At 37.6% G+C, this 19,696-nt stretch overlaps 1 protein-coding gene across 4 annotated transcripts in view; it reads left to right on the top strand.

The window, feature by feature from the left end:
* PKP4 (plakophilin 4) overlaps window positions 1-19,696 on the top strand; it is a 243,014-nt gene that overhangs the window by 183,607 nt on the left and 39,711 nt on the right. For 2 of the 4 annotated variants that reach the window (XM_011949180.1, XM_011949181.1), the window contains 4 exons: window positions 2,535-3,084; window positions 9,408-9,596; window positions 11,728-11,947; window positions 18,247-18,379. In XM_011949180.1, coding sequence (XP_011804570.1) covers window positions 2,535-3,084; window positions 9,408-9,596; window positions 11,728-11,947; window positions 18,247-18,379 — 1,092 coding nt within the window. The remainder of the gene's footprint in view (window positions 1-2,534; window positions 3,085-9,407; window positions 9,597-11,727; window positions 11,948-18,246; window positions 18,380-19,696) is intronic. The other 2 variants (XM_011949182.1, XM_011949179.1) reach the window with 2 other exon arrangements.

The raw sequence follows: 19,696 nt of genomic DNA, 5'->3' as shown, positions 1-19,696 counted from the left end.
CATTACCACTGTATTCACATCAGTCCACCAACATGTCCCAGGATTCAGAGAGGCAATAGGAGTCCTGCATGGTGGTAACCAGTGAGGATAACTATCTGTGCCAGAACCCCAAAACCCCAGTGCTTGCTTTGGAGCTGAAAAGTAGCAAGATAATCAAATAAGTTAGGAGGACACTGTGCTTCTTCTACTGCAATACAGGAAGCTCTACAGGTACACAGCAATGGGTCACAGTTCCCAGTGCCCACGGAGGTACATCATACAACTCTGTCACTTTTGCTGAGCAATTCAGGAGAAATTTCAAAGTCATTTAAAACATGTTTGTATTAAACACAAATATAGCACATGAATTTTTCAAGCTAAAATGGGAAATCTTGTGCATGTGGCAAGCGACTGCAGGCTGCACCCCCGGTCCTCAGATTATACATTTACTCCTTTGCTGTTGGGGATGCTTTGGTGGAAAAATTTGAGAAGCTCTGGACTAAATGCTAATGGGAGTTCATCTACTTAGGTGAATTTCTATGTCAGCGGGTCTGAAATCACACTTTTCAAAAGCAGTGTATCTATATAAATTTTATTGCCCTTAGTAGTGGTCATGTAAACACTCTTTTCTTTAAGAGTAAGTTGATTTTCTCACTAGAGCTAAAGAATTGTTTGCAAGGGGGCATCTGAGACTTAATTTGCATGTAGTCTAGGCAACACATTTCCTAGTTGTCTGGACCAACTATCACTTCATTTTGGTAGTTGCAAGTCATGTGGGATTCTCTTTGCATTTTGTTAGCACTATTACCACCCAATCATGCTTTTGTTTTTCTTAATTAATAGAGACAAGGTCTCACTCTGTCACCCAGGCTGGAGTGCAGTATGGCACAATCATAGCTCACTATAGTCTCAATTCCCTGGGCTCAAGCGATCTTTCTGACTCAGCCTCCTGGAGTAGCTAAGACTGCAGGTACATGCCACCATGCCCAGCTAATTTGTTTGTTTGTTTTTTGTAGAGGCTGGGCCTCACTATGTTGCCCTGGCTGGTGTTGAACTCCTGGCCTCAAGCAGTCCTCCCTCCTCAGTCTGCCAATGTGTTGGGATTATAGGTGTCAGCCACCACACCCAACCACAATCATGCTTGTTAACTTTCTAGCTATCTACTGATTTTTAAACCCCATCTTCTTTGCCTTGTTGTTTGTTTACCATCCTCTTTCCTCCCCATGTCTTCTCCACTGCTTATTGCCTTCCCAAAATTGTTGAACTTGAGCACACGGTGAGGTCTCACTGCAAGTGTTTCAGCCAGCCCAGTTGCATTTGATGCCTGGAGGCAGAACAGACATCCTTGTATGACCTCTAAGGGTATACAAGCCCTTATCTGATCCCCACTTCTTTCCTTACCTCCCGAACTAAAAGTGGTTGTGGGTTGTCGTCCTAAAAGTGATGACAGCTAGACTCTAGCAACCACTAAGGAGATAACAGAGCAGCCTGGTTCTGAGCTTCTAACCTGGAGCCCTAATGTCTGTTTTTATTTCTCAGTTGGCTCTCCATTTTCCCATACCTGTTCCCCTTGGGCCCCTTCTCCAGCCCAGCCATTCCTTTTTATTATTGCACAGCATCAAAAACAGTGTCCAGCACCTGCTGTAATTGCAGGAATCAACAGATTCATAGTAGGATCAGCCATGGCAGAAATGTTCATTTTCCAACGTAGTCTTTTCCAGCTGGCTAGGCCAAGAACCCAGCAGAGGCTTTGACCATTCCTCCTGCTGGAATAGATTTTGGGGTGCCTTTTTTTTTTTTTACATCTCTTTAAATCCACCAACTAAAGCTAAGAACTCATAGATCGGAAGAGATAAAAAGAAATGGGTAAAGTGAGGAGAAGCTATGCTTGATCTAAAGGAATCAACAAATTTGCCTAGAGCACCTGTGTAGCCAAGCTGTTCCCCGAAGTAAATTCACAGTGGAGAGTGCCAGACCCACACTTGATCCAAATGTTCATTTATTCCACAATGAAAGAACATGTTCCTTTTGTTAATGGGACCAACCCATAAAGAAAAATAATAATAAATATTCCACTAACTACATTTAGACTGATATATTCAAATTATATTCAAATTTTTGTTTTACATAAATGCATTGCCTTGGCCAAACTTTGCCTCACAGAGAATGAAGTAAGTACATTGTTCCAGTGCCCCTTCACACTCATGAATTACTTGTAACACTTAGAATAAAACATTTTATGTGCTGTGAAAAACGCATGGGCAATAGTTAAAAATGTAAAGATAAAAAGGAGTATTAAATGTCTTCAGATCTCTTTTTATGGGTTAATTTTAGCATTTGGTTTAAACCACCAAAAAAAAAAAAAAATGTAAAACAACTGAAGCACCATGAGGAAAAATTAATGTCTGGTTCAAAGCGTAAAAAGGAAAAGAAACTTAGACGCCTAAAATAAATAGTGGACTCACGTTCTGTAGAGCTATGTGTATTTCTTTTGTAATGGCAATGAACACAAAACCCTGGATAAACCCATTCTCTTTTTTCCCCCCTTTCATCAGCCATCAGTAGCCAATCGGGCCATGAGAAGAGTTAGTTCAGTTCCATCTAGAGCACAGTCTCCTTCTTATGTTATCAGCACAGGCGTGTCTCCTTCAAGGGGGTCACTGAGAACTTCTCTGGGTAGTGGATTTGGCTCTCCGTCAGTGACCGACCCCCGACCTCTGAACCCCAGTGCATATTCCTCCACCACATTACCTGCTGTGCGGGCAGCCTCTCCGTACTCACAGAGACCCGCCTCCCCAACAGCTATACGGCGGATTGGGTCAGTCACCTCCCGGCAGACCTCCAATCCCAACGGACCAACCCCTCAATACCAAACCACCGCCAGAGTGGGGTCCCCACTGACCCTGACGGATGCACAGACTCGAGTAGCTTCCCCATCCCAAGGCCAGGTGGGGTCGTCGTCCCCCAAACGCTCAGGGATGACCGCCGTACCACAGCATCTGGGACCTTCACTGCAAAGGACTGTTCATGACATGGAGCAATTTGGACAGCAGCAGTATGACATTTATGAGAGGATGGTTCCACCCAGGCCAGACAGCCTGACAGGTGCGTACAAGGTGACAGTGCTACATAAAACCCAGTGAGAAAATCTTCTGTGTAACTAAAGCTGAAACAAAGAATGAAAAGGTGGAAAGGGCTCATTCATGTTTTTCATCTCAAAATTTAAACTGAACTTAAGGTTAACTTGTCTTTCAGGCTCTGTAATTCTTAATACATGAAATTATATACATTTATATCAATAGAATCATTTTGCAATGGATACAACTCTTTTGTAATATTTCCCCCTCAAAATATTAGGGTTTAAAACGTACATTTTTTTGCATTTCAGAAGTATTAGTTGGAATTCTAAGCAGTTGACTTTTTTTTAATGAAATATTTTTTACCGGCCAGGCCTACCCCTAAACATACCCTAAAGTTATGCTAAAAGGTGGTATCAGAATATCTATTTAAATGTTTAAATTTTTTCTTTAGAAATACTTCGGTAGTATAGACTAGAATATGAATTTTATCGCCTACTTGACTTTGGCATTTTAATGGAAAATGCACAAAGCGCTTATAAATTACCTTTACATGCCACTCCTATGAAAGCAGTAAGACACCAGATCCCTAATACAGCTGTTCCAACTTCAGGGTTTTTCATGAAGGGTTTCCCACATGATGTAAAGATTTGCTTATTTTAAATAAAATGCAATTTAACTGTAGTGTTTTAAATTATATTTTAAAAGTAACATATACCGAATGGTAAAAATTAAAACTATACTGGAAGATATTGAAATGAGTGAAAGCCTTTTACCCTCACCCAGTCATGTTTCTTTGCATTTACAGATACACACAATCTATGCAAATCTGCACACACATTGTGTTTCCTACTGATGGAATTCTGTCATATAGATCTCCTATACTTTGTTCTTTTCACTTACTGTGTCTTAAGAGCTCTACCTCATTCTTAATAGATGCATGGGACTCATTTTTTATAGATATATCAATTTATTTGTCATTTTCCTACTAATGGACATTTAGGTTGTTTGTTATGTTTAGCTATTAGAGATGATGTAGTATAGTATACATTGTTCTTCCTGCATATTTCACATAAGTACTAGGGTAACTGGGATCCAGTAGAATTGCTGCATCAGAATATGTGTGTATTTTTACTTTGAGAGATATTAATTAGAATTGCCTTCTAAGAAGGTTACACACGGATTTATATTTCTGCCAGTAGTTTGAGTGCCTGTTTCTCTATACCTTGTCTACACTGCACTAGCACTGCATATTCCAAGTTTTTCATCTTTGCTAATCTGATAGGTAAAAAGCTGTACCTCATTTTTTAAAGGGCTTTTATTGAGTTATGACTGAGGTTGAAGATTTCATATGTTCATCAACAGCTTTATTTCATTTTGTTAAACTACAAGTTCAAGTCTTTTGTCTATTTTTATAATTTGTGAAAGCTTTTTTTTACTAGAGATAAGAGCACCTCATAATATGCTTCTCAAGTATTTTTTCCATTTTGTCACTTGTCTTTTTATTTCATTTTAGTTTTAATTTACAAAACTGTTTAACATTTTTACATAGTAAAATTAGTATCTTTTTATGGCTTCTAGGAAAGTTTAAGCCTTTTGAGATTTTTCTGATTGAATAATTTTGCCTGGAGAATTTATATTGAACTTGATTTTTGAGCTCAAAGAAATTCTTAGTGGAGAAACCACCTCTTATTCACTCATCCATCCAAGAAGTATGTTTGGCTTAGATATTTTCTGCAATGCCTCTGAAAAGTATGCAGCAAAATGATGTAGGAATCATTTATGAAATTCTACCTCCCAAGGAAATCTTAGAAAATAAATAGTTCTGAGGACTTCCATATTCTCCCTGTGTGTATAGAACAGTTATGCAGAAATTCCTGCTTATAAGAGAGTAAAGAGAAGACTGGAGGAAGGAAGCCAGCATATAAGTTATTGTCTCCATGTTTAACCCTAAGAGGGCTCATTTCCTCTGATTTAAACAGTCTGTTTCTCTGACAGTGCAGGTAAAATTAAACTTTATGTTTTGGGGAGAAATATATATAATGTCTATTTTTTAGGCCTAGACTCTCAGTGATTTTTTTCTAGAAATACTGCATTGTTCTCAAGAAGCAAAGTGTTCTTAATTTCAAAGGATTAATAGCCTACTAATTGATAAGCCTAAAGCAATGTTTTATACTAAATTCAGGGACTTGGGTATTTGGTGATCATAATTTAAATGATGACACAAACTTTCTACTACAGACATATATATATGTATATATATACTCTAATATGCTCATTTCAGAATAATCATAGCATGTCAAGAAAACTTTAGAGGAGATAAAGAATCGATCTTTGAAAGATAAATTTATGTTTATTTCTAATGCCATAAATATAAAGATTTTGAATCACATGGAATCACTATAATACTAGCTAAACTAATATATTTGTGGAATTGTAAATAGAAGGTATTGTTGGATAAATAATGCAGTGGCATATCAGTGTTTTCCATTATTTGGAAGGGGAAGTAATGTTATTAAAAATTAATCTGTGGGAATACCTATGAAATTTTGTTTATTTATATATATATTTTTTTGAGACAGAGTCTCACTCTGTCACCAGGCTAGAGTACAGTGGCTTGCTGTCGGCTCACTGCAACTTCCACTTCCCAGGTCAAGTGATTCTCCTGCCTCATCCTCCAGAGTAGCTGGGGCTAAAGGCACACGCCACTACACCCACCTAATTTTTGTATTTTTAGTAGAGACGGGGTTTCACCATGTTGACCAGGATAGTCTCAATCTCTTGACCTCGTGATCTCCCCGCCTTGGCCTCCCAAAATGCTGGGATTACAGACGTGAGCCACCACACCCAGCCCTGAAAAAATTATTTCTAATACCAATTATAGAACATAATTATTTGAATTCCAGTTTCAATAATAGTAAGTTATAGTGAGCTCTCTATACATATTCATTTTACTTAATCTACAGAGGCTATTTACTGTAATTTTTTTAAATGCTAATCTATAAGACTGTGTACATGTGTTTTTAAACACATGAGCGGGTAAACAAAAATAGTAGTAGACATTATTGTGTTATTTAGAAGGATTCTTAATATCAAGAAAGTGCTACATCCCACTAAAGTTCTAAGTCTTTTATTTCCCATTATAGTCTTATCACATCATAGTAATTCCAATTTACTAATGATCCTATAGTGAGTGAACATCTGCCAGTTACTTTTTATATTTCTAAATGCAAAGAGCTCATTTTGTTACCTTTCTCATGAAATCATAGTCAGTGTTTACAAAACCTTTCAGATTGCATGGATTCCAGTGAAGAATCCAGCCAGATACTTAGAGAATGAGAATATAACATTGTAATGGTGATGCAGAATGCTTTGTCTTATTTCACATCCCAGTGCAGTGATGGGAGCATAAGGACTCAACCAATGTCAGAAGCATCCAGTCCCCGGCTTGGCTCTGTCCAAGTGTCAGTGATCCTCAGTGCCTTGCACTGAGTTGTGAGTGTCTGTGGCTCTGTTAGGTGTTACAACAGCACCTCATAATGATAAGATTATTGAGCACTAGGTACATTAACCTTTCTGCTTTATGTCCCTGTTAGCAAAAACTGTGCACTTTTGTCTAAGGTATTCATGGGCTCCATAAAGAAAGAGCTTAGACTCTGCTAAAAATAAGAAGAAGAAGAAGAAAAAGAAGAAGAAAAAATTGGCCAGTGACTAAAAAGCTGAAATCCTCAAAAGAGAATTTTGCAATAGCAATCATAGTGTCATCTTTGAAGTTGTTTTCCATGGCCCCCTTCTTGGTGGGCTTACCTTCCTCTTTAACCTGGTGTTTGTAGAGGGCTCTGTGGAGTTCAGACTTTTCCTCACCACATGCCATTGCTCCATGAGGGATAGCTGTGTCCAGTATTGGATGTATAATGACAGAGCACTGACGTGTGCTTTCCTCCCAGCTGGGCAAGGAAGTAGCTCTCCAGTGGGGGCGAATCACATTTCCTTTGGGACTCTGTTTCCTCGGTTTTGAAATGAGGTTTGGCTGGATAATCTCCCAGTTACAAGATTGTATAAACCTATGGTCTTCATTATAGCAAGAGGGGAACCAGTAGCTAAAACCCACATTGATTCGTTTAGTTTCTTTCCGTGTCACATTGCTGTCCAGGGTAGGTAATAATCATTCACTTTAGAAGCTTTATGGATGCATTAACTTTCTTGCCTCTCCTCACTAAGCAACATATAATTAGCACGCATATTCAGGCCCATTAGCTTTTAGTTGTGATTTGATTAACTGAACTAACAGGATGGGAACCATCTTTTTTTTTTTTTTTGAGACGGAGTCTCATGTCTCACTCTGTCACCCAGGCTGTAGTGCAGTGGCACGATCTTGGCTCACTGCAACCTCCCCCTTCCCAGGTTCAAGCAATTTTCTGCCTTAGCCTCCCAGGTTCAAGCAATTCTCTGCCCAGTCTCAGCTGGGATTACAGGCGCCTGCCACCATGCCTGGCTAATTTTTGTATTTTTAGTAGAATTGGGGTTTCGCCACCTCGGCCAGGCTTGTTACTCCTGACCTCGAGATCTGCCCGCCTCTGCCTCCCAAAGTGCTGGAATTACAGGCATGAGCCACCGTGCCCAGCCAGTCTTACCTTTTTATAATTACTTATTTTGTTAATGATTTGCCATTTTTTAAAAAGCAAATATATACTGACTGGCTTCAGATATGTTTGTGCTTTCTCTTATGTTTGGGATATACCCTTAATTGATATTTTTACAAGTGACAGACTCTACTTACTAATAATGCAAGTCACTTCTGAGCATAATAATATAGAAAATATTCATTCAGTCTTTTTAAGAAAATGAAATGTTTGGGTTTGAAGTATGCCTTTTTATCATGAGTCCCATGTGTAAACATTAGTTATTAGCAGTTTGAATCAAAATATTTAAAATGATTTAATGTTCATGTACTACTAACTTTATGTTTTTTCTTTATACTAGAAAGAAGGTAAACAAGAATCTGGTATGTGAGTTCTTATAAAAACAACAGTTTTGGGGTTTGATTTTTTTTTTTAAAGAAAGAAAAAACATAATGATAAATAGTATTTTATAATAATATTAGTTCACTGATAATATTACAAAACTTATAGGCACAAAATTTCCAGTGTTCTTCTGTAAAAATTATATGTGAGTTAATAGACATTTCAAAACAGCTTTTAAACATCAACCTTTACCAAGTACATAATGTAGGCATTCTGTTAGATGTTGGGATTCAAAGAGGTGTGAGATGGTGGGCCTTGCACCCAGAGAGAAGCTGATTGTCCACTAAATGAGACTGGCAGGTCCGCAGGGTAGGAAGAGAGCAGCATGAACCACTGCTCGTATAAAGCTCTTAAAGTGAAAATGATATAATAATAGGTCATTCTCTGTTTGGTCACCATCATAAAATAGCTTATTGGAGGATGAATCTCAGTGTATCAAATCATTTAATTTTTTGTTATTTTTCTTAGAAAACCTCCTTTCATCTTGCTGCCAAGAGAAAGTGTTTTGTTTGTTTGTTTGTTTTTGAGATGGAGTCTCGCTCTGTCGCCCAGGCTGGAGTGCAGTGATGGATCTCGGCTCACTGCAAGCTCCGCCTCCCAGGTTCACGCCATTCTCCTGCCTCAGCCTCCCAAGTAGCTGGGACTACAGGTGCCCGCCACCACGCCTGGCTAATTTTTTTTTTTTTTTGATATTTTTAATAGAGATGGGTTTTCACCATGTTAGCCAAGATTGTCTCAATCTCCTGACCTTGTGATCCACCCTCCTCAGCCTCCCAAAGTGCTGGGATTATAGGCATGAGCCACCGTGCCCAGCCGAGAAAGTTGTATTTAAATTATATATATGGAGTCCTTTTCACATGTGTCATTTCTCTTTGGTAAAACTTACTAGTTTTACTGTTTACACTTAACACTTGGTCCTATTGGTTAGGATTTTTTTAGTATATATCTACGTATGTATGTATGTATGTATGTATTTTGAGACAGGGCCTCACCTGGTCACCCAGGCTGGAGTGCGGTGGTGTGATCATGGCTCACTGCAACCTCGACGTTCTGGGTTCAAGCAGTCTTCCAGCCTCAGCCTCCTGAGTAGCTGGGATCACAGACATACACCACCATACCCAACTAATTTTTTAAAAAGTTATTTTTTGTAGAGATGGGGTCTCACTCTGTTGCCCAGACTTGTCTCAAATTCCTGGGCTCAACCATTCTCCCACCTCTGCCTCCCAAAGTGCTGGGATTACAGGGGTTAGGATTTTAATTAGGGTTTATGTTTTTAACCTCACTGTGATTGTCTCAGTTCTTAATGATGTAATTTTTGTGCCTCTAGGCTTACGGAGTTCCTATGCTAGTCAGCACAGTCAGCTTGGGCAAGACCTTCGTTCTGCCGTGTCTCCCGACTTGCACATTACTCCTATATATGAGGGGAGGACCTATTACAGCCCAGTGTACCGCAGCCCAAACCATGGAACTGTGGAGCTCCAAGGATCGCAGACGGCGTTGTATCGTACAGGTTCAGGTGGGCATCAGTTCTGTTTACTGGTTTCCTGATTTCACAGGCTCCACAGTAGAAGTGTTTTATTGAGATTGGGTTCCCTGTTAGAAGGAAATCATGATGTCCATTTGGTTGTCAGATAATCAGCTGTGACAGCAGATCAATAAGCAATAAAACAGGTTCATTTAGTACCTATTTGTAGGTGATATATTTTTACCTTAGTACAATATAATCAATGAACATAGTGATTATACTGTTAGTTCAGGAATAAGTTTGTAAAACTGTAAATCTGACTCCAGGTTGGACGCCTATTCAATATCAAAAGGAAAGCCTTGTTGGAATATTTCTTTGTAATTCTTTTGCCAAATAAGTTTTTGGAGAAAATCCATAACTGAGTTACTTGGCCATCTTTGATTTAGCAAGCGTGAAGCCCGAGTGTATTTGGCATTACTCCTTTTTTAATGTTGGATGTTCTCTGAATAGTTAAATGGAAAGTGTGAAATAGATACCTCTTGTGATGGACTCAAACTGGGGCAGGATTCAATAGCAACATTTATAAAAGCAGGGAGCTGGAGCATCACACCCTTGTACCACCAGTCCTCATGTTTATGCCACACCATCAAGGCTGGTAGAGCAGAAGCTGTAGCCCATGGTGGTGTGAGCTGCCAGGTCATGCTGCACGGCTGGCTCATGGAGTCTCAACACTACTCTTTTTTTTAAGAGGTATCAGATTCATTAACATGCTTACAAATGAACCCTAGGTAGCAATAATAACCCCTCAAAGGTACAACTCTAGGAGAAATACCTATCTCAACACCAGAACGGAGAAGACTGTATTTGAATTGGTTCTTTGCAGGAAACTGACAGTTTGATCCACTGAGGGATTTATTTTCTAATAAAATGTACCATTTCTAATAGATGTTAATAAAATATTTTGCTTTTCCTTATGTCTGTAAATTGAGGAATTCCTTTAATAAGACTAAGAAATAGATACTGTTTAAAATCTTTTTAATTGCAAGAAGATATGTATACAGTTACTGGAGGGATACCCACTGCAATAATTAGGAAAGTCATTTTAAATTCAGTATATAGTATCTTTATAATAGCATCATACAATAATTTAGGGGAGTAGCTGTAGAATAATTTGATATATCAATCTTCTTTCCCTCTTGTGAAGTAGATTTTCCAGTGTTATTACAATCCACAGGTCTAGAAATAAAAGGTATGGTAGTCTCTCTGTATCCAGGGGGAATACGTTCCAAGACCATCAGTGGATGCCTGAAATGGCAGATGGTACTGAACCCTGTATGTACTATATATTTTCCTATATATTCATTCATATGATAAAGTTTAATTGATAAATCAGGCACAGTAAGAGTTAGCAAGAATAACAAATAATGAAATAGAACAATTAAGTAAAATAAGGGTTGTTTAAACACAAGCCCTGCAATACTGAGACAGTAGATATAATAGTCAAGACAGCTGCTAAGTGACTAACAGACTAGTAGCATCTATAGCATGGGTACACTGGACAAAGGGATTATTCACATCCCAGTGGGATCACAGCCGAATGGCACAGATTTCATCATGTTATTAAGAATGGCGTGCAATTTAAAACTTATGAATTACTTGTTTCTGGAATTTTCCATTTGATAAATGTTTGGACAACAATTGACCACAGGTAACTAAAGCCATGGAAAGCAAAACCAAAAGGTAAGGATGGACTGCTGTAGAATAAAACAAGTAACCTGTATACATGAAGTGTTAAAATTTTGATAGTTTTAATTACTTACAAATTTGAAGAAGTCTTGTTTTTACCACTAGAATGAAATTAATAAATTTTGGTATTTTGTCTGTCTTTAAGATTCTTGTGTTTCTCTCAGTTTTGTTACTGAACCTCAATGAACATATTATATAAGCAGATTTGTAATTTCACTTTTGTTCTTTCTTGCTAATAAAATTAACAAAATATTTAGGTACATTAAAAACTTAAGTACCCTTTTTAGCACTAATAAGGTAGAATTTTAAAATAAAAAAGTGCGATTTGTATAATTGCCAAAAACTATAATCCTTAAAATTAAAAATGTTTTACCTTTTATTAAAGTGTGATCTCATGGAGAACATACTAATCTTTTTCAAAATGTTGACTTTCTAGTAGGTATTGGAAATCTACAAAGGACATCCAGCCAACGAAGTACCCTTACATACCAAAGAAATAATTATGCTCTGAACACAACAGCTACCTACGCGGAGCCCTACAGGCCTATACAATACCGAGTGCAAGAGTGCAATTATAACAGGCTTCAGCACGTAGTGTCGGCTGATGATGGCACCACAAGATCCCCATCAATAGACAGCATTCAGAAGGACCCCAGGCGAGTACTAGTTAGGAGTCTCTAGAAGGCTACAGTATTGCAGGAGTTAGCCAGTTCCTCACTTTTGACTCTTTTTAAGTTGCTAAGTCTATTATACTATCATTAATTCCATATCTATTAATACTTCCAGTTGTATTCCAGCTATATAGGTCATTGAGGTTAATTTCATTTTAAAGATAGCTTCCTTCTTTCCATCCTTTAATAGTAAGTTAGAGAATGCACAGATCCGTGGGAATATCTGCAGCATTCATCACTGAAGTATTTCATCAAGACAACTACCTGGAATAGCCTCTTAGAATTAAACAAGGCTTTGAAGCATCAGTTTTCCCTTTGCCCTTATCCTGACCGACTTCTTGGATAACAGCTTCAAGAAATGGATTTGATTATTACAAACTAGAGAAAGACCAGTGTTATATATGTTTTGAATCATAGTGGTCAACAATATATAATGCTTTTATTAACCAGGTTCTTTGAAAAAACTTTCTGACATTTAGGAGAAGATAGTCTTTATAAGAAATTCTATCTAATAAGCAAAAAGTATTTGGCACATCGTAGACGTTTCCTCCTCCTGATTTTGTTTGGCCCTGTAGACGGCATTTTTTATTAAGATAATATGAGTCATTTAATACTTGATTGATTTTGAAAAACTGACCTTGTCCTTAAAGCCATTTAAAATATTCAGGAAATAAAGATATTTTGAAACTAAAGGAATTTTCATTTCTGAAAGAGTGAAATTGTTGCTAAATTTTAAGCAGCGTTAGTGTTATTTTAAGGCGTGTATGCAAGATTTCATTCACTGTTCGCCCACAAATAGTTGCTTCACTGGAAAATTGTTGTAATTATCAATTCATTTTTAGCAACCTACCAACTTATTTTAATGAATGTGAATTAAAATGATGAGTGAGGTTTTGGTCATTAAAACAAAATGACTAAAGATACTTTAAAGTTGAGTGGGAAATCCACTGCTTCACTAAAACCACTGCCCTTATTCACTTTTATTCCTGAAATTCTTTAAGCTTTATAAATGCATTTGGTTCTGCTATTCCTGATTTGCCACCTTTTTGTCATAATAACTTGTCTAATAACACCTACAGCTTGTCAGAAATACTCTTACTGATTTTGTTTTTCCAAATCCTCAAAATGACAAAGGCCTCAGACACCCAAATAGATGCAGAAATTTCCAAAAGGCTTTTGAATTGTAGGTAATTTAGACCATCCCTTGACTGGACCTGAAGAGAAAATAATAGCCGCCTAGAAAGGCAGTGAAGTGTGATGAGAGCTTTGAGTTTAATATGTGTCCCTGAAGACTTCAGTTTTGACCTCTAATATGAGTTGATTCGCTATAAACAAGGACTTCATGTATGATAATATACCTCAGCTATTCATAGTGTGATAATTTCATAGTCTAATGCATAAAACTGTTATGGCTAGCTTTGATTATGTGAAACTTTACTGATAATGCATTTTGTAAGGTGAATAAGTGATTATATTGGTAGGTGCATTTATTCTAGCTGAAACTGGAATTCAGATGATTTTGAAGTTTGAATATTTAAACCAAAATTAAAAGCTCATGACAGCTGTTAATTTTTAGTTTTGAAAATAGCAATTGGAAGTAATATTTTTATTCACTTGTAAGCCTTTATTGTTAATGCCACATTACGGTTACCCTGAAAAATTCTCTGTAAGACTGAGGAATTTATTGATCTTTACTGTATAAAAGGAAATCCATGAGTTTTTTTATAGTCATCTACTTGGGAACCAAATTTATTAATAACACCAATGATGCTTCTAAAAGGAGTAACATGAAAGATTTCCTGTGTATTCACGTTTCCATCTCAGCTCATTTCCCTTTGGCCGAAAGAACTTCCTTTAACCTTTCTTGTCTTGCATTTCTGCTTGTAACAAATTCTCTCAGCTTCAGTTTATCTGAAAATATTTCACTTGTTTTTTCTAAAGGATTTTTTTTGCTAGATATACAGTTCAGGATTTACAGGTGTGGATTTTTTTCTTTCAGTACTTTAAAAGATGTCATTCATTGTCTTCAGACCTCCGTTGTTTCTGTTGATAAGGCAAACATCATGTGTATTCTTCTCATTATGTAATGTATCTTTTTTTGGCTGCTTTTCAGATTTTTCTCTAGCTTTCAGCTGTTTTATTCTGATGAACCTAAATATAATTTTCTTTGCATTTAACCTGCTTGGGGTTCCCTGAGATTCTTGGAATGTAGGTTGATGTTTTTGTCAAAATTGGGGAGTTTTCAACGATTAATTCTTTAAGCTTCTTTTCTGCCCCAAACTCTCTTCTCTCCTTCTAAGACTCCAATTAAACACATAGGATCACTTTATTATTTCACACATTACTGAATCTGTCTTCATTTTTTAAGTCTTTTTTCCCTATATTCTTGTAATCAAAATTTTTTATTGATGCCTTCAAATTTAGTTTTCTTTGTCCTATAGACTACAATCTATTGTGAAGCCCTTGCAAATTTGTTTTTATTTCTAATCCTTGAATTTGGTTCCTTTTATATAGTCCATGTTCCTGTGAGATTCTCCATCTCTTCACTCCATATATACATCTTTTGCTTTAAGTCTTTGAACACATTTAACATAACCATTTAAAATTTTTCCTCTGATAATTTCAACATCTGGGGTGTCTCTGGGTCTGTTTCTATTGGTTTCCTTTTTTACATATTTATAAGTCATATGTTTCTGATTCTTCTCATGTTTAGTCATTTTAAATTATATACCGACTGTTCTAGATGATACATTATAGAGAATCTGGATTAGGCTGTCTCCTGTTAGGATGCTGAGTTTTATTGTGGCAGAGAACTAAATTACTGGTAGATCCTTTCAATCCCATCAAAATTGGTTTTGTTCATTGTTAGGTCTAGTTCATATTTCTTTTAAACCTTAGAACATGGTCCTTACTCCTAAAACTTGGCCTTTGTGGAGTCTTGACTAAATTCCCAAGGTTTTCAGTGATGTCTGTGCTCTGACTAGGCTGGGAGTCCACATCAACTGGTACCTGTTCAGCATTGAGTCATGCAGCAGCCACTCTCCACCAGACCTGTGCATGTGCCCTACAGCTCAGGGTACAACTGAGGACTTGCAGATAGTCCACACACAAACCCAGAGAATCACCTCTGCTTAGCTTGCTTGTCTTCAGTACTCTGCCTTGCACATTATAACCACTTTAGCACCTGCAAATTCCACTCACTCCCTGCCTCAGCTCACTAAATCCCTCACATACTACTTGTCCTCAGCTTCCTGTGTCATGGTCCAGAAAGTGCCCCCCGGCAGAAAGCCAGGTAAACATGGGACTCATCGATGTTTCCCTCCTCTCAAGGATTATATTCTTGTGTTGCCTGTTGTCGAGGGTCTAAAAACAGTTTTCTCCTACATTTAGCTAAATTCACTTTTATCATTGTTTATAGTGGGAGGGCAAAATCCAGTACGAGTTACTCTATCATGGCTAGAAACAGAAGTCTGAGCTTAGGTTTTACTGAAGCAAATCCTGGCAGGCATTGATGCCAGCCAGCCAGCCTACAAATTGATAGCAGTTTTTCCAGGGTAAATTTCTACTGAATTTACATCAAGGTTGGAGATGAAGCCAAGCAAGCCTAATTGCCCAGCTCTGGCAGGAGCCCACCCTCGGGGCTGTCTGGCCCCAGGGATGTCAGGAAATCTTGACCCTCAGTGTCCCATTTAAAGAGGACAAAAACGTGTATTTGTAATGATTGTGAGTCATCAAAGAAAGAGTAAATCATACTTCTTGCACTCTGTTAAGTACAACAGAGATTTACATAATAGGTTTTAGACAGATTTTCATGAGAAATGATTGATATAGTTTCAATATATAAAAGGAAAATTATTTGTTACTAGGAATTCATCTGTTTGGAATAGCTCATTTTTTAGGGACGATGAATATTAGTAAAACATCTGTATCCGAAGTAAAAATATGTAAAATATTTTAGTATTCAACATCACATTTAATCATTACAACCAACCAGTGAAGATTGAAATATTAGTTTCATTGATCTTATTTTACAGTTGAGGAAACTGAAGCTCCAAATAATTAATTGGTTTTCAAAATCACACAGAAATTGAAGGACCCAAGACTGAAACCCAGGCAATCTAACTCCATATTCTGTGCTTTTTATGCTGTTATCTTGCCTTCCTTGGCATTGGCTATATTCTTAATGTCTGTTAATGACGTCATCATCCAACCTGTTCCCCAAGCCGGAAACTCCATCTCACACCTGACTTCAGTTTTTAGATCATCTGGCTGCTGTATAAAGAATGGATTGGGGGTGCAGATGGGGTGGGGGGATAATATTAGAAGCAGAGAGAACGTGTAGGAAACTGTTAGACTCCTCTGGGCAAAATGGAGAAAATGAATGGATTTGGTATATGTTAAATGTTTTGTAGATAGTCAACAGAACTTGCTGATGGATTCCATGAGGGAAGATGAAGAAAAGAGAGAAATCAAAGAGAAGTCTATTTCATTTCAAGCAGCTATGTAGATTTCTGTGTGGAAAGTGGATACTCTGCATGACACCCATCTTTTTGTATTCTAGGGCATTCTTTCCTTGGCCACCAGAGTTATCGTCTGTATAAATGTGACCATGTCATATCCTCTCACTCTCCTGCTTCACAACGTTCATTCCTTATGTGTAGGCACACATATAGACCACCTGGGTTTCACTAACCTCCACCACTAATTACTAATCCTGATTTCCTTATCTGTGTCTAATGTTATTTTAATAGTGCTTACCTCATGAGGAACAGTAAAGGTAAACGAGATAATGAATGTAAAGTTCTTGGCACAAAGCCTGATAAAGGTAAACTCAATAAAGGATAACTCCTCCTGTTGTTGGTATTAAGACGGAACTTTTTAGTTTGGCATTAGAAGACCCTGTCAATGGAATCATGTCGTATCCAGTATTTGTATCTCCAGCACTGTAGCACAGTAAGGATTCACTGAGTGTGGTGGGTGTGTGTGGATGCATGTGTGCACACAGGTGTGGGGTGACAAGCCCCTTTGCAGTGGTCTAACAAGTTAATACATGGAGCCTTCCCAGACCAAGAGAGACTCTAAGGCTTCAAAAACCAGGCAAGAGAAGTATCACTCGGTCATTAATTTTAAAGATAATTTTAAAAGTTTACTCAGTATGAATTCTTTTTTTAATAAACAACTAACATTTTCCTGTAATCAAAGTCTGTATATTTGTTGTTCTGTAAGCCATTTTCTAACAATCGCTCTTCACATAATAAAAGAGCAGACTTACATTTAACAAGAATTCCAAACACTATGCCAATATCTTATTGGCGTAATGTCATTTGGACGTTAGAAAATCCTGAAAATGGATGTTAGCTGAAAAAAAGCAAAGTATAAAAGTACGTATACATAGCATGATTATATATTCGTTGTCCAAAAAAATGGTATAGCATAGTGTTGGAGGACACAAACTCTGAAGGCAGAGTACCACTCCACTGTTCACAGCCACGTGGCCAGTCACATGGCCTTTCTGCCTCAACATCCGCATCTTTAAGGTTGCGGTAAGGATAAATTAATAAATATATATAAAATGCCTGGAATAGTGCCTGACACAGGATAGGGGTTTATGAAATATTAACTGCTATTTAATAATAACCCAGTTTTACGGAAAAAATCCCAAACCCACACATGTGTGCACATTTGCACACATATATAGAAAAATAGGAAATGTCAGCAGTAATACTGAATATAGGATGACTGGTCAAATACTTTTTCTTTTTTATAGTTTTCTGTGTTTCTGTGTTATACTCAAGAGCAACCATAAACATTGTTTCTTAAAAATCCTCAGGCACACAATGTTTGTGATTTCTAGGCTGACGCCAGCTCTGTCTGTTACCACCAGCCCTTCCTCTCCCTTCAGGCATGACATCTCACTTCGCTAAAGTGCACGTGTTTACCTGTGCCTTGCACCTGCAGATTTCTTACATAGGTAGAAAGACATAAAATTAGAACCAGGAGGAGGAGCACTAGAGTGGAAAAGTTACTTACATTAAGAATTTTCTTTGTTCTCCTGAATCTCTTTCTGTGCATCTGTGCGTCATGATTTCTTTAAGATCGTAAGCATCTAGGCTTCTGCATATGTTCATCAGGGGAAAAAATTATTTAGGTACATATTTTTTAGGATTTTTGTAACTTCCCATTTTTATCTCAGCAGAGCTTTTTTCCCTCATAACAAGTGTTTTTGTTCAGTGTATTTTTACAAGATGGGCCTTCCTTTCTGAAGCCATGTTTTTCTCATGTAGGGAGTTTGCCTGGCGTGATCCTGAGTTGCCTGAGGTCATTCACATGCTTCAGCACCAGTTCCCATCTGTTCAAGCAAATGCAGCGGCCTACCTGCAGCACCTGTGCTTTGGTGACAACAAAGTGAAGATGGAGGTACAGGACACGGTGCCTGGGATGACTGGGGAAAACAGTGCCTTTGCATTTAACAGCCACGTGCTTCTGTATTTAAGAAATTACCCAATGTAATTCAAAAGTCTTGTTAAAGGGATATTTTGATACCAGATACTCTTTCACTTAACTCTGCATTTCAGCATCTCTCAGGAAAAACTAGGATAAATATATTTCTTGGAGTGCTTTCAGCATTTTCAAATCATATGTCTACTTCATTAGCTTATTTATAAAATCATGAAGCAAAAATCAATTTAACTTGCATTTAAACAATATTTTTTAGGCCGGGCACAGTGACTCATGCCTGTAATGCCAGCATTTTGGGAGACAGAGGCTGGCAGATGACCTGAGGTCAGGAATTCGAGACCAGCCTGGCCAACATGGCGAAACCGCATCTCTACTAAAAACACAAAAATTAGCTGGACATAGTGGCGCATGGCCTGTAATCCCAGCTGCTCAGAAAGCTAAGGCAGGAGAATCACTTGAACCTGGGAGACAGAGGTTGTGGTGAGCCGAAATCAAGCCACCGCACTCCAGCCTGGGAGCGAGACTCTGTATCAAAAAAAAAAAAAAAATTACTAGGTAAAAATTATAGTATTCATTGAACTAGTGAGCTCATGTGTTTTATGGAATTCTAGTCAGGTTGGTGCCAACTATAAATAAGTTATAGAGGATTATAACCATCACTAATGCTAAACATATGTGAATATTTTATTTCAGGGTTTTTTTGGTATTTATAGAAACATCGCAAGTTATTGGTTATTGGCTATAATTCTATATAACATACAGATTCTTTAATGTTTCAAATCTTCTTCTGACCCATAGTGTTATATAAAACTGAAGTGTTTTTCATCATTTTAATATGCAAAACAGCATACAGCTCCAGACCTAAAAGTGAATGTAGTAAATAAAGCCCAGAAATACTCAAGTAATGTACTAATGCATTGACAAATGGAAGAAAATTTAAGGAGAGTAGCCTAGAGAACTCATTCTAGAAACTAAATAACTTAAGTCAAAAATTATTTCCTATATTGTCTCAAGCCCTGCATATAGCTTTGCTATGTTTGTATATTTGCACATTGCCCTGCTGGAGTGAAAGCACAATTCTTGTTGTGTGCTCTGAGGGTTGGAGGAGGACTGTGCCGCCTGCCAATGAATATTAAACCACCTAGATCTCCTATCTCTTTTTTAAGCCGTGAACCCAGGAAAAGTAGCAGCTAAGAGAGTGTCCTTAGATTTTTTTTTTTTTTTTTTTTTTTTCCAAGAGTAAATTTATCTTGAGAACTATGTCAGTAGGAATGA

Source organism: Colobus angolensis, unplaced genomic scaffold (assembly GCF_000951035.1).
Source record: "Colobus angolensis palliatus isolate OR3802 unplaced genomic scaffold, Cang.pa_1.0 Scaffold292, whole genome shotgun sequence".
NCBI lineage: Eukaryota > Metazoa > Chordata > Mammalia > Primates > Cercopithecidae > Colobus > Colobus angolensis.
This window is presented reverse-complemented; position numbering and strand designations above follow the sequence as displayed.